Raw genomic sequence first — 13760 nt, 5'->3', positions numbered from 1 at the left:
GTAGTTTTGTTGTTGTTGTTGTTGTAGTGTTGGTTGTGAACGAAGAGAATTTAATCTCTTGTTCTGTTCTTTTAGTTGATTTTTTAATTTTTATGGTTCTCTGGTCTGACTTGAGCATAAAATTTGTATGATATCGAGATGGAGACTAGGAATTGGAGATATCTAGATGGAAAATCAATCTAAGGTAAAACTCCCTCCTTTGATCCACCATCTAAACTGAGTATTTCTTTATTGTAGTTTTTTCTGGTTTGGTGGAAAATCAATCCAAAGTATATTTTCTTGAATACCCCACCACCCACACCCACACCCACACCCAAAAATAAAAAAAGAGGGATATCCTTTGCTTGTGAAGAATAATGCCAAAGAGGTGTGAATACTGAATACTTGTTTCAATTGTAGACAATGGGAGACTTCTCATGAGATTAGCACATGGTTTTAGAAGCTGGTTTTGCGTCTCATCCATATGCCAGTTTTTGAGTTTTTGAGTTGTCTGTCTTTAACGAGTTTTCCGATTCTCCCCATGAACATGGGTTCTATATCTTGTCTGTCTTGTCCGTCTCATTCTTGCTCGATACCGAGACAACTTGGACGAGTTTTTAAACCATGGACTTGGACGAGTTTTTAAACCATGGACTAGCATCCTGTTTTTGTTTGCTTAAGTTTGTTTGCTTTTAGATTCGGATCTTCTTGTTTTGCTTCAGACTGAATTATAGATCTTTGGCATATTATATATCCGGAGAGTGGCAGGGGACATTACAGCCCATGGAGCTTATAATCTATGTGGGTCTTTGCCTTATTGTTCTATATTTCGTTATTTGCAAAGTATTCAGTGAACATTCTATAATTTCATTGTTTAGAATTGAAATCATATATCTCCAAATCCTAACAATTCTATTGATCAGTGTTGATCAATGACCTATAATATGATATGCAAACATATAATATGAAGTGCTCACGATCAATGATAAGAGATCCTCTCTTCTAGTTCTTCACTACTTAGATTACTAGACTCACCTTCTTTTTCTTTTCTCTTTCTTTCTATCGTCTATCACAGTTCTTTGATTATTAGTAGGTCTCTTTCCATTGTCTATCGTTTGGACCTACTAACGTTTACCGAATTGCTTGTGTAGGAGTAGAGAGGATCATGCTTATTTATATAGACGAGAGTTGTAGGGGTAGAGGAGGGTTTAGTGTTTAGAGTTTCTCTTTTAATAGAATTCATTTATTTCTCTTTGTCCTTCCAAAAGAGCACACAAAAGACAAGATCCAAACCATACCAAAAAGCTTGCATTCTTGCTGGCGCAGATGAATTTCAAATAGCAGTAAGAAACCTTCATAATCTTTTTGTTGACCAAACTAAGAAGTAAACTCCGTTGAAGTAGCATGCAACCTTTTAGTTTTAATCAATTAACAAATGTAGTTATTTTCCTGTCAGCAATTAAGGGGAAAATCATTTTAGATGGTTTGGTTTTGTAGCATCAATTTGAAATCGAAAGTTTTAAAAGAGTGCAAGAAAAAGACCGTTATAAACATAGGTTGAGGTAGTGACAACAGATAAGAACAAATTAAAACAAACAAGATTCATCGCATCGATTAGAGCCTATGCTAACTTTATAAGGTTGAAGAAGATGCACATGGCCCGAGATAAAGCAAACGATCATGTGTGTCATTATTTGGAATGGAGAGGACTAAATTATGACTTGTTATCGAGGGGATTTGGCTTAAATGATTCAAGAAGAGCCTTGTTATGTCTATACCTTTTGAGTGCCAATATTATATTTTAGATTTCTTTGGTACCAACTTGATGAAGTGGTTCGTAATCCTTCCAGAGAATGATTTCGAAAGGAAACCAAATGCAGTTGGTTCATTCTCGGTGAATTCAACCTTTTAATCCTTGCAACATCAAGGAACTAAGGGGGAATAGGCCGATCTAGTTTGGTGCAAATTTTCTAATTCCGAAAGCATGTGGATAGTGCTAATGGGTGGGCTAAAATGATGACTCAAGACAAGTTGATGAGATGGAACGTCATAAGACAATCCGAATGTCTTTCATTGGGCATGTATTGAAAACAAAGTTCATATTTTCATGGAATAATATTTTACTTTGTAAATGTTTGTTGTAGACTTTCTTCTCTCTAGACTGCTTTTGATATGAGATTTCGTAATTGCTGAAGAAGGGCTTTTAAGCTTGATCTTTTGTTGAAATTACTGGAGTCCAAGTTTTTGTTGAAAGTTGCTTCTTCTCCACATGAGGATTTGAGAATTTCTTCTTTTTTAGAGGGAAAGTTTTTTGTCTTTCGAGAAAGAGTTTTCTAGGATTCCTCCAAATGGCAAGGCTTTTGATATTATAGATTCAAGGAAGGAATGTCCTTCCAATTATACTCCTAACTTAAATGAATTTTACATGATTGAACCATGGGCTGATCCATTTATTGAGTGTATGGGCCCAATATTTAATGCAGACCACTTGGGGTTATTGGTCCATAGGCTTTATCTGCAAAAACCCAAACAATGAGCCCACTTTAACCTCATTGGTCCATTCATGAATTTAAGGGATTTCTTGTAATAACGCGAGATATAGGGACCTTAAAACTTTAATGCCTACAATGACCAAAACTAAATTCGAGTTTCCTAGTTCCCGAACGCGTATTATTGAATTTCTTCAGTGGTAGCACCTTTTAGTCAGGTGTATTGCCTCACAGTCCTTGGAACCTAGAATTCAATGCATAGTAGGTGTGGATTGAGATTTATACTCATTTTTATGGATCGAAGACGTAATGGGAGACATGATGAACATATGTTAAATGGTTTCGACTTTGTTTGTGAGAAGAAGCTATCTAAGGTTGTGGGACTTCTCCCATTTTGGTTCTACACCTTAAATAGATTATTATATAGAACACGACAAGGAAATTATACGCCATGGAACTTAATTTGTGCCCAGATGACCATTCTTCGTACCTCGTAATAGATTTCTTTGACTATGAAGTTCTACCATAATCACAATTCATAGCTCTATTGCACCCTCCTTATGAAATTCTGTCTGTGTTTATTATATCACACACACATTGCATTAGATTTCTACACTTATTCTCCCATTCAGACTCAAATCTGCTATCCCATGAGTCCATGACATTATAGGGCTGCAACTTAGGCGGGCTAAAGCGATTGATTGGAGAACCTGGGTTGGGTTATATGGAAAATGAGTTAAGCCCGGGCTTGGAAATCCCAACCCGAATTCAATTCGGGTTGAGGTTCCGGGCAACCCAACTCAACCCGATGCTATATATTTATATATAAATATATTTAATTTTTTTTTTAAATATTATTTTTCTCTCCTAAATATATTTGTAAAACTAAGGAAAAAATTTATAAAATAAAAATTAATGGATTTGAAAGTTGTATGCAAATTTCTTTACTAGTGATTTTATTTTTTTATATTGTATTTATTGTTTAAGATATAAATAAAATTTATGTGTTGATCAAAATGAAGTTAGAGTTACTCAATAAGCCCAACCCGCCCAAAATTACCTAACTTGGACTAATCTGAGCTTAACCCGATTTTAGAAGCTCAATATTGGGTTGAGCTTGGGTTAATGAGTTCTAACCTGATTGTCAAGTTGAGGGTTCTACAACTTGGGTTGAGCCTGGGTTGACCCTCCAACCCACCCAGAGTGCAGGCCTATGACATTAGGGCTTTCCATGGGCTGAGTCCATTAGGTTAGTGGACTAGTCTAGGTCTGATTATGTTTAGATTTGGGCTAAAGTTTGAGAGCTAGCTTGGTCGAGCACTCTGAGCCAATAACTTATACCTATTATTTTATACTATTACATATACATACATTTATAGCAATTTTTGCAAAACTATTGATCATTTTCATAGAATGCCCTTTTTAATTTACGTGATTGAACATGCAAAAAATCATGCACGAAGCAAACTGCTATGGGTTGGGATCGTCGGTATTTGTGAGTTTTAAAGGAAAAATTTATACATATTTTTACGTTTAATTTAAGAAACATTCTTGGATCCAATAGAATTAGAAATTGGATGACTTTTTATATTCTATACAAGACTCCATGAGCCGAAGCGGTAGAACTTTGTTTACATGAATGTTTTATCAATTCATTTCAGTTTCCATATGTTGCAAATTTAAATTTGAGTAAAATTTTTTCTTTATTCCTATGCTTATACGTATTTCATACATTACATATCATGTTTTCAAAACTCGGTTTGATGTCTTGTCCCTAGATGAGACCAAGTTGTCTCAGACGAGACAATCCATTTAACTCAATTTATATTAATTGATTTACATATATTAAAATTAAAATAATTATAATTTTTAATAAAATAAGATAGATTAGAAAATACTTGCTTGTTCATAAAATAATATTTTATTTATATGATAAATATTTAAAATTTTAAAAATAATAATTATTTTAATCCAAAGCTACAAAATCCCTGTTTGACTTGGCCGAGATTTTCAAAATATCATTGAAGACATCTCGTTTATCTCGTGAGATGAATAAGATGACTCAGGCGAGTCATCTAGGTCTCATATGAGATTTAAAACTATATGACATTAGTCTGACCAATTTGACGAATATATGATGGATTAGTTGAAGCCGAACAACTTGACACGCGTAGGAGGGGCAGTGCTACTGGCACGCTACTTTCAGCCTCCGCTTGCTGGGAGGAGGGGGGGGGGGGGAGGTTGCTACTAACACTCTACAATTTTTTCTAGTGTAGTTAAGACCTACTCATTTATATGTAGTACTGTCACCGTCTCGTGCATGAGTGCTCAATGATATGGGTTTCATTTCGTTAGTTATTATCGCAGTTCAAATAAGATTTGGACCACCAGTTTTCTGAAAACATGGTTCTTGACTCCCTCTCTCCTCCCTCGTTGGAGCTCGTCCATTCATTGGTTGATCATTGGTTTGGTTTTGAAAACGTTGGATCAGTGGGCTCATATAAAAACAAAATCCCAATCATTAAAAAATGGCTTTCATATATCGACTTTTATTATAAGGATATGTGTTGAGAGAACATATCACATATGATTCCCCATTAATTGGAAGTTGAAAGTTGGAAGTTAGAAGTTGGAAGTTGGCACAAGAATATCCTAAGCCCTGTGCTTATTCTCACATGGAGAGAGATACCACCATATAAAGTTCCCCTCCCTTTTTATGCAAGTAGAACCACCCAACCGACTAGAAAATATTCAAATTGCTTCTTTTGTTTCAAGATTCCCTTTAAAATTTAAAGTGAATATGGACCATGTTCAGTGGACTTTTAATTTAACCTCCTTAAAAGTTGAAGATTCCTGGCTCCCCTGCCCAGTAAATCATCTAATTAATTAAGGAGCTTAATCTATATTAGTTGGTTCGATGGTTCGCTAGGTTCGAAATTGGGTTCACCACTAAAAAAACCAGGTTTCTAAGCCAAGATATTTCATTTCTCGGTTCGCTAGTATATTGTATTAGCATACTTCGACGATTACATAATTTAGCGAGCCGGAATGGTTGGGTTTGCAAATTGATTACTAAGTATTTGCTATATTCCACAAACCCAAAATAAAATTGTACCAAAAATTGATTCACTTCGGATCTTGGTTCAGTAACCAAAATTGAATTTGGTAACCAAGGGCTTAGTTGAGTTAAAATCATACATATATCAAACTCTGAATCTCACCAACGAATCCACACAAGCATCCAACAATAGGCCATTAGGACTCCAAGTCGACTAAAATGTTCCAACTTGTAAGGAAGGACCACCAAAAGGAAGGAGAACCATCTTAAAAAATCTTAAGAGAGGAATCCATAGATACTAACTTTCAATAAGAAAAAGACTTGAAATGATAGGGATTATATAAATATCTGTAGGATGTTGTATCTCAAAGGACCACTTTTTTATTCCTAAGCACAGTTGCAAGAGCTAGTTTCATCAAATGATCACCCCCTGGCCTTACATTTGGGAAAATATCCCCAAACCAATGAGACTACTTGTTTAATGGAGCCACACCTCCTTTTAAATGTTTCCTAACTTCTCAAAGTTTTAAGTGTGTAACACTTCTGAAATCTGAATGGAGGTGGTCCATCTTTAAAAGTTTCATTTCCGTTTGTTTTGTTTCAGATTTTAAATTTCAAAATCAAAATTCAAAAGTTTTGATTCAACGTTAGGGACCCTGGATGAAAATTTTGAAGTTTGATTTCTAGTTTTTAGATTCCAGATGTTTCCAAACTTTAGAAGCATTACCAAACATAGCCTAAATAATAATAATAATAATCATTGTAAGGGTAAATATTTGAACGATTCAAATTGTTTCAAAGGTGAGTCCGCTTTCTCCTCCAGTAAGTTAGGGCACTGATGTAATATCTACAAAACACCCTCTGACACCAAGTTAGAATGGAAATTGCAAAAAATAATGGTATGTGATTAGAACCACCTTCCAAAAGTCCATTCTCTCATGGGTTTCCCCACTATTTATAGGTTCCTGAATTTTCTTATCTGCCTCCTAGGTCTCACGTCACACCGCTTTCCTTATTCTCTGGGATCTTGAGTGATGCTCTTTTAGATTTCTAAGTTTGTTAACGGAAAGTTTTCACAGGATAGGAAATTATCCATTTAGGAAGTAACATGCTTGATACGATTAATCACTCCTAGATCCTTTAGATACTCTTTTAACCGAACTCAGAGACTAATAGAGTCCATCCCAAATATCTACTCTGCTCTGTTCATCCTATGGGTAACTAGCTTTGTTCAATTTATGATTAGCTGAGCTAGTTAACATCTTAGGTCCCATGAGGTCGCATTGTGCCGGAACATTGTTCTATACTATTTCCCAACCCATCTCAGATTTTGCCACATGTAAGGTCTAGATTCAATACATCTCTTGCCCCATACATAATAATAATAATAATAATAAGATGAAAATACCAAAATGGTCATGTAAGAGGTCAAATTACTGGTCCAGCTATAAATGCCTATAAAATATTAATCAAAAGAACCATTTGTTTTCACATTTATTCATTTTTACCAACATGGGTATCAAATGTATGGTCACATTTGTGATTTTCTTTTTAGCCTTCATGTGAACCCCAAATTAAAGACAATGTTTAAAAAAAAAAAATTATGAAACAGCCAGAATAATATCAAGAATTTAGGATTTATTTTAGGCTAAAACTAAGCATACAAAGGTAAATTCAGTTAAATGGATATTCTTTGAAAATAATCTGTTCATTTGTATGAATTCAAAAAAGGGTATAAACGTAAATTAAGTTTAATATCTATACCATACCCTTATTGGTAAAAATAAATACCTAAATGGATGTATGGGTTTTTATGTAAATATTTCAAAAAAGTGGCTAGGCCAGTAATTTCAGAAAAATACTTGGCAAATGGGACTGAAACAGGAGGATTTTTTTTTTTATCAGCATAAATGAACCAGAAGAATCTAACATTATAAAATTGTCAAGAACCTCGACAATGATACATTTTTTAATTACAGAGTCCCCACTTGTAGAGGTTCTATTTTCTTTCATCCAAGTTCCATAAAGCTGTTATTGTTGATTCTCAATCCACATAGATATTTAGACTTCATTTGGTTTGGATTTTAAAAAGTGATTATTGTCCTTATCCAATTCTAGAATCCAAAATATTACATTTGGTTGCAATTATAAATATAATTTTCCAATAATTATAATAATAAAATCAACAAAATAGGTTGTGTGTTCGATACCCAATATGAGCAATATTTGCTCGGGCCACCTGCAAGGGCACTCCCTTACTTACCTGCTGCGCGTGATGTACAGGCGTTGCATGTGCCCGTGGGAGGGACCCATATGCCTTGGCTCCGCCCTGGCTCATCTGGTCCTTGCAGTAGGACGTAAGTCCGGACACCCCCGCTATTGGGGAAAAAAAGAAAGAAAAAGAAGTGATGCAAAACCCATTTATTTCATGTTGGAAATCAGTTTATTAGGTTTGTGCTAAAGTTATGGCCCTTTGGTATATATAGTTCTATAAATATTTAAAAAATACAGTTGGTTTAATAATTTTTACAAAATATCCAACAATTTCTGTAAATAGACACACACATCACAAGTTGCTTATTGCAGTCAAATCTTAAATAAAAAAGACCTTTAAAAAAAAAAAAAATTCCCTATCTAGTTACACCTAAAAGGAAGAATCTTTGAGATATTTTTCAATCCACTACATCCTATTTTACCTATATTCTCTCATCGTTATTGACAATCGACATTGCAGTCATACAAATGGAATGCAATTAGTAGAAGAAGAAAATGACAATAAAGAAAAAGAAGATGATGAAGTAAAAAAAATTCGAGAGACTAGGTGAAAAAGATAATAGAAATCACACACAACATAAGAATTTACGTGGTTTGACAGGTTACCTACGCCCACAAATTAGATTAAAAATCAACACTATTTTCTTTCTTGGGTTTTACAATTCTAAAGATCTTTATTTATAAAATCATGAGTGGCTAAATGCGTCTATCTCCCCGAAATAAAAAATAAAATCCTTCAAAAAATATTACATAATTATCTTTTTAGTAATCCTAAAGGATGTTACCCCCTGCATTACCGCAATGAGTGTACTACCAACAGAATACAAGACATTTACACAACACTACGGAAAAGAAGAAAACTAGTAGCATGTAGTTACTGTAAACTTTGACTAATCAAGAAGACGAAAAGGAAAAAGAGTGCAAGAGGGCTATTTAAGTAATAGAGTCTAACCAGTACTATATGATTTACAAAGACATACATAAACCCTATTATTTATCATTTATTCATTCAAGTTATTGGTAAATATGTGAGATAGCCTATGCTTTTAACATGAATGAAATAAGTCCATCGCAATTTTCTAAAAAAAAATTAATGGAAAATGACCTAAATGCCCTCATCTTCATACACTAAGCCAAAACCCTTGAGTCGTCTTATGTTCAAACTTTTCTCTATTGTAAATGCTTTTAACTTAAGCCAAACTCTTCAATCCATCCTTCTTCAACCTTTTGCCAAAAACCTTAATTTTTCTATGGAAAAAAAAAAAAATACACCAATTTTAACATCCCCAAAAGTCCTATGTAATTCTCAAGGTTTGAAGACTAAAGGAGATAGAAATTGAGGCTGAAGATGAGGAAAATAGATTTTGCTCGAGAGATTGATGAATTTTGGAGAAAAAAATCAAGGGGATTTTAAGCTAGTGAGTGAGTGAATTTAATTCATTTTTTTTTGTTAGTCTCTCATAGAAAAATAAGGTCAAGGGCTACCTCCACGATAATTTTTATTTTATTTTATTTTTTATCATTGAGATGTCACATGTATTGAATGGCATGGTTAAGCCGTTTGATGTATCATGCTTGATGCTGGTTATGGTTATCGCTCATGTTGACCAAAATTACGTCTTTCAATCTTGACTGTTGTTGCAAGCTACTTCAACAATAACAACTTGTCGATCAACCCCATGGGGTTGGCCTAGTGGCAAGCCGAGCCTTGATAAGCTCCTCAGGAAGGGTAGATCAAGTGTTCGAAACCCCATGAAGCAAATAATTCTTTGGGGTCACACTCCGAGGTCTGGTTGATCCTTGACTCAACCAAATGCATGTACAACTTTGCGAGGGGGCAGTACGTGGGACTAGTCTTACCCAAAGGGTGGGGATACCCGCAACAAGAAAAAAAAAAAACTTTTTGATTAGAATTGGTCATCAGTTCAATAACACGAGGAATCAAATATTCATCAAAAAATTGGCCCCCAAAATCGGATGGGTGTGTCTAAATCATCCAATCAAAAAACCTACTCAACATACCAATGATTTTCTTAATTAAACCATGTTAGGCTAAAGTCACTCAAATCTTGAAAGAAAATAAAGAACCAAAGAAGACCTCAGTATCCCATAGGGGGCCCTGTTAAGGTTTCTGATGTCCAACAATCCACATGGGCCGAAAGTACTAATTCAATTGCATCTATAAAAGATTCCAATACGTGGGAACACTTGGGCTACACATTACAAACAAACCTCGGTAAAGTTGGGATATTGTGCTAGATTTCTATCTTTAAGAACAAGTAGTCAAATGTATGGGCCCACCAGGATCAAACCCCAGATCTGATTCAAGAGAAATGTAAAGTTCGAATAACTTTGTTCTCTTTGGGAGAAAGCTAAATATAGCAAAAACCAGATATGGTAACTCTCCTAAAATGAGATAAAATTTGAAGAACTTGATCTATACACAATGTGTTTTTGTGGCTCCAGCTCAGCAAATTAAAGCAAAAGCTAAAACCATTACAAACAAAATTGTTTTTTGGATTTTCCTTCCATGTATTATCGCTTCATTTTTTTTAAGGGTACTCTCTATTTATGTTTTTTTATATTTATTTACAAGGATGGAGTAATATTTACATGTAATCCCGAGGGGGTGGATCAATGGCAATTTCGAATCCAATAAGTGGTTGAGAGTCCATAGATTGTGTGTTTGATATCCATTATGAGCAATATTTCCTTCGGGCCACTCGTAAGGGTGTTCCCTCAGTTACTTAGTGCGTGTGATGTGTGAGTGTTGATTCAGGTCCTGGTTCGTTTGATCCCCCTAGTGGGACGCAAGTCTAGATTACCCATTATCAAAAAAAGAATTTGCATATCTTGGGCACATAACAGTATGTCTTGCCCATATGCCCAATGCCCAATGTAATAGTTTGTTGGATTAGATGTCTTCAATTAAGGTTCTAGTAAGTATTGGATATTTGACTTATGGACAGCTGTGAAATTTCAGATTTTAGATTTTAGAAGAGTTGGTTTAGTGAAATCCTTTGATATCTCATGAGTGGATGGAGGACTGCGACCCATCACCTATGTTTATTGAAAGCAACAAAATCACTGTTATTTTGGACTTGAAAATTGGAAAATTGCACCCAAAACCTATTAAAATAACTCCAATTTAAACAAATCAATATTGATTTTGTTTCTTGTACCCCCCAAATGATTGCTATTAACACTGTTAATGAAGATTCATGTGGAACGAATCCCTAGGACAATCCAATGTTTTAGATCGAGGGAGATTGTACCCTTCACGATGACATCAAATCCTGCAAATTTGCTTTAAAAACAACCGGACCAATCACCTGACAAGATCTTAAAAGAGGATCCAGGGTCCTAATCCCTCGTAAGAGAACACTTTCTCACCTTTAAAGATAAAACTATTATTGTACCATCACAGCTACCAAACAAGACCTCTTCGGAACGTTGTTCCTAATAAAGTAACACAGCTCCAAATCTCTGTGACGTGTAAGAACTCACCCTAGCAAGAAAAATGCCGTGGGGTAACACGTGATGTGTACGGCCGGAGAAAATTAGAAATTATTTATTTTTTACCTTTTTAGAGAGATGGAAAGCTAGCTGGATTCTGTACTTGTTTGGGGATTTCTCTCATGTGGCATGCTTATCCTCTCTTGGGGTGAATGACTCCAATTCCCAATCCACATGTAGATAGATTTGTCCAAGTTGTAAAATTATGTGTTTTTCTTTTTTTTCCTTTATTATTTTAAAATTCCCATCTTTTACAAGTTTATGTATCTATCTATAATTCCATTTAAAATTACAAATATTCGCTATATCTTTCGAGTCGTGATAATCTGTACTCACTTTTTTGTATACTCATTTCAAAAAATCATAACTCCTTTATTTTGGGACACAAGAACAGATCTTAATGATTTTATAAAAAACAGGGTACAATAAAGTAAGTCAAATTATCAGAACTCTTATTTTTTTGTTTTTTTATGAAAAATAATGTTGAAGTGACCTCAAGATTGAATCTCTCAGTGCAAACTTTGACGTGAAAGTGTATGAGAACCATAAATACTTTTCTCAATATACAAGTGAAAAATATCTATGGTCCTAATCTACTTTCACATCAAAACATACGATATGAGGTCCAAACTTGAGATACTCTTTTATAAATTCCCCTTGTTTTATAGGTTTATGATTCTAAGATAACAATTGAGACTAATAAATCCTATTTATAGTTTTAGATATTTTCCTTATCATTTTAAATTGGATGTTTTACAAATTTGCAAGTGAAAATTTTAGAATTATCAAACAGGAAACCTATTCATTTTAATTTCAACGGTGAGAATGTTATACAAAATTCTGTAAAAATACTATAATAACTTTAATTCAATTTATGAAAATATCCAAAAGTAATCTATTTTTAGATATATTTATTTTTAGAGATCTAATCTATTTTTTCTCGTCATTGGATTTAGGATTATTTTTTTTCTCATTGAAGAGTATTTTCATAATACAATTTGGGTTTTTTTATTTATAATTTTTAATAATTCTGTAAAATATTTTAATTCCAAAAATAATAATTTACCAATTTCAAAGTTAAAATGAAATAGTCTTCATGTTTGATTATAGAGTCGTGATAATCTGATGCTGCCATCATAAAAATCATAGATCATTTGTCTCACGATACACAAGATTTTATTATTTATGGTTCTACATATCTTACGCAAATGATATACGGTTCTGTGATGGGGGCATCAAAAAATCATTATTCTTGATTACCTACTTTGTGACATTCTTGTATTTCACAAGATATTTACTTACAAAACAAAATTCAAACTTGCTAGTGATGTAAATGAAAGAAAAGGACACAACGATGGAGAAAAGATAGAAGGAAAATCAATATATATAATATAAGATAAGAAGAAGAAATCGTTCTAGTTCTTTGGATAACCAAATTTTCTACCTATTTGTGGTTCCTAAAGGGCCGTGTCACTAATTATTCTACACATTTGCATAACTTTATTCGCCAACTGGCACCACCCCCCTCTCTCCTACTGTATATAAAGAGGCACACATGGCCATCTCTTAGCTCATATCATCCTTCCCTTGACTTAGGACTCCTCTCTTTGACCTCTCCTTACTTCCCACATTGTGGGGATCGTTCATCTCTCAATTGTCTTTGTAACTCTTCTTATTAAAAAAATTTCGAGAGAAAATGGCGTCGTCGAGCTCTATCTCTTCCTCCCGAAACTCCTCGAACTCAACTTGGACTACTAAGCAGAACAAATTGTTCGAGAAGGCGTTAGCCCTTTATGATAGGGACACCCCCGATCGATGGGAAAATGTCGCTAAGGCCGTGGGAGGAAAAACCGTCGAGGAAGTTAAGAGGCATTATGAGATACTCGTCGAGGATCTCAAAAGTATCGAATCGGGTCATGTTCCCTTCCCCAATTACAAAACCAATGGTGGAACCAACAACATATCTAACAGCATCAACGACCAAGAACAGAGGTATTAATTACTAATTACTAATTACTCATTAATATCTCCATTTCACACCTTAATAGTTTAAAATTTGTAAAATCAAGAAACAATCAATAAAAAAAATGAAAAATTCGATCTACTTATTATGTGTTGAAATCTTAGAATTTTCTCCAAATTTGAATACTAAATTGATTTTTCTACTGTTCTTTTTCCAGGATGAAGTACTTAAAGCTCTGATGAAGTTGAATCTGAAGTAATAGAGATCCATTACTCATCTTCTTTGATCCTTAAAATCTAAATCTTTCATCTGTGCTTCTTATTTTCCTTTTGTTTCTCTTCCAATTCCAAGTATTATAGCTAGTATAAATGTATTGAGGAAGAACCATTAGATTTAGATCTCAATTTCTTACTTCTTCTTATGTTTGTAAAGTAATGGATTCTCAAAAATTAAAGAAGCATTATGTATTTTAGTTAATAAA

At 34.1% G+C, this 13760-nt stretch overlaps 1 protein-coding gene across 1 annotated transcript; it reads left to right on the top strand.

Moving 5' to 3' along the window:
• Nucleotides 1–12857: 12857 nt before the first annotated feature.
• Nucleotides 12858–13760, top strand: LOC147405126 (protein RADIALIS-like 3). The gene is made up of 2 exons (XM_086441290.1): nt 12858–13308; nt 13497–13760. Exons 1-2 carry the CDS (start codon nt 13013–13015, stop codon nt 13516–13518), a joined length of 318 nt encoding a protein of 105 aa, XP_086297416.1. The 5' UTR covers nt 12858–13012; the 3' UTR covers nt 13519–13760.

Source organism: Akebia trifoliata, chromosome 4, assembly GCF_017979445.1.
Source record: "Akebia trifoliata isolate Shusen 1 chromosome 4, ASM1797944v1, whole genome shotgun sequence".
Classification (NCBI taxonomy): Eukaryota; Viridiplantae; Streptophyta; class Magnoliopsida; order Ranunculales; family Lardizabalaceae; genus Akebia; species Akebia trifoliata.
The sequence above is the reverse complement of the archived record's forward strand: the minus strand, read 5'-3'. Positions and strand labels throughout refer to the sequence as shown.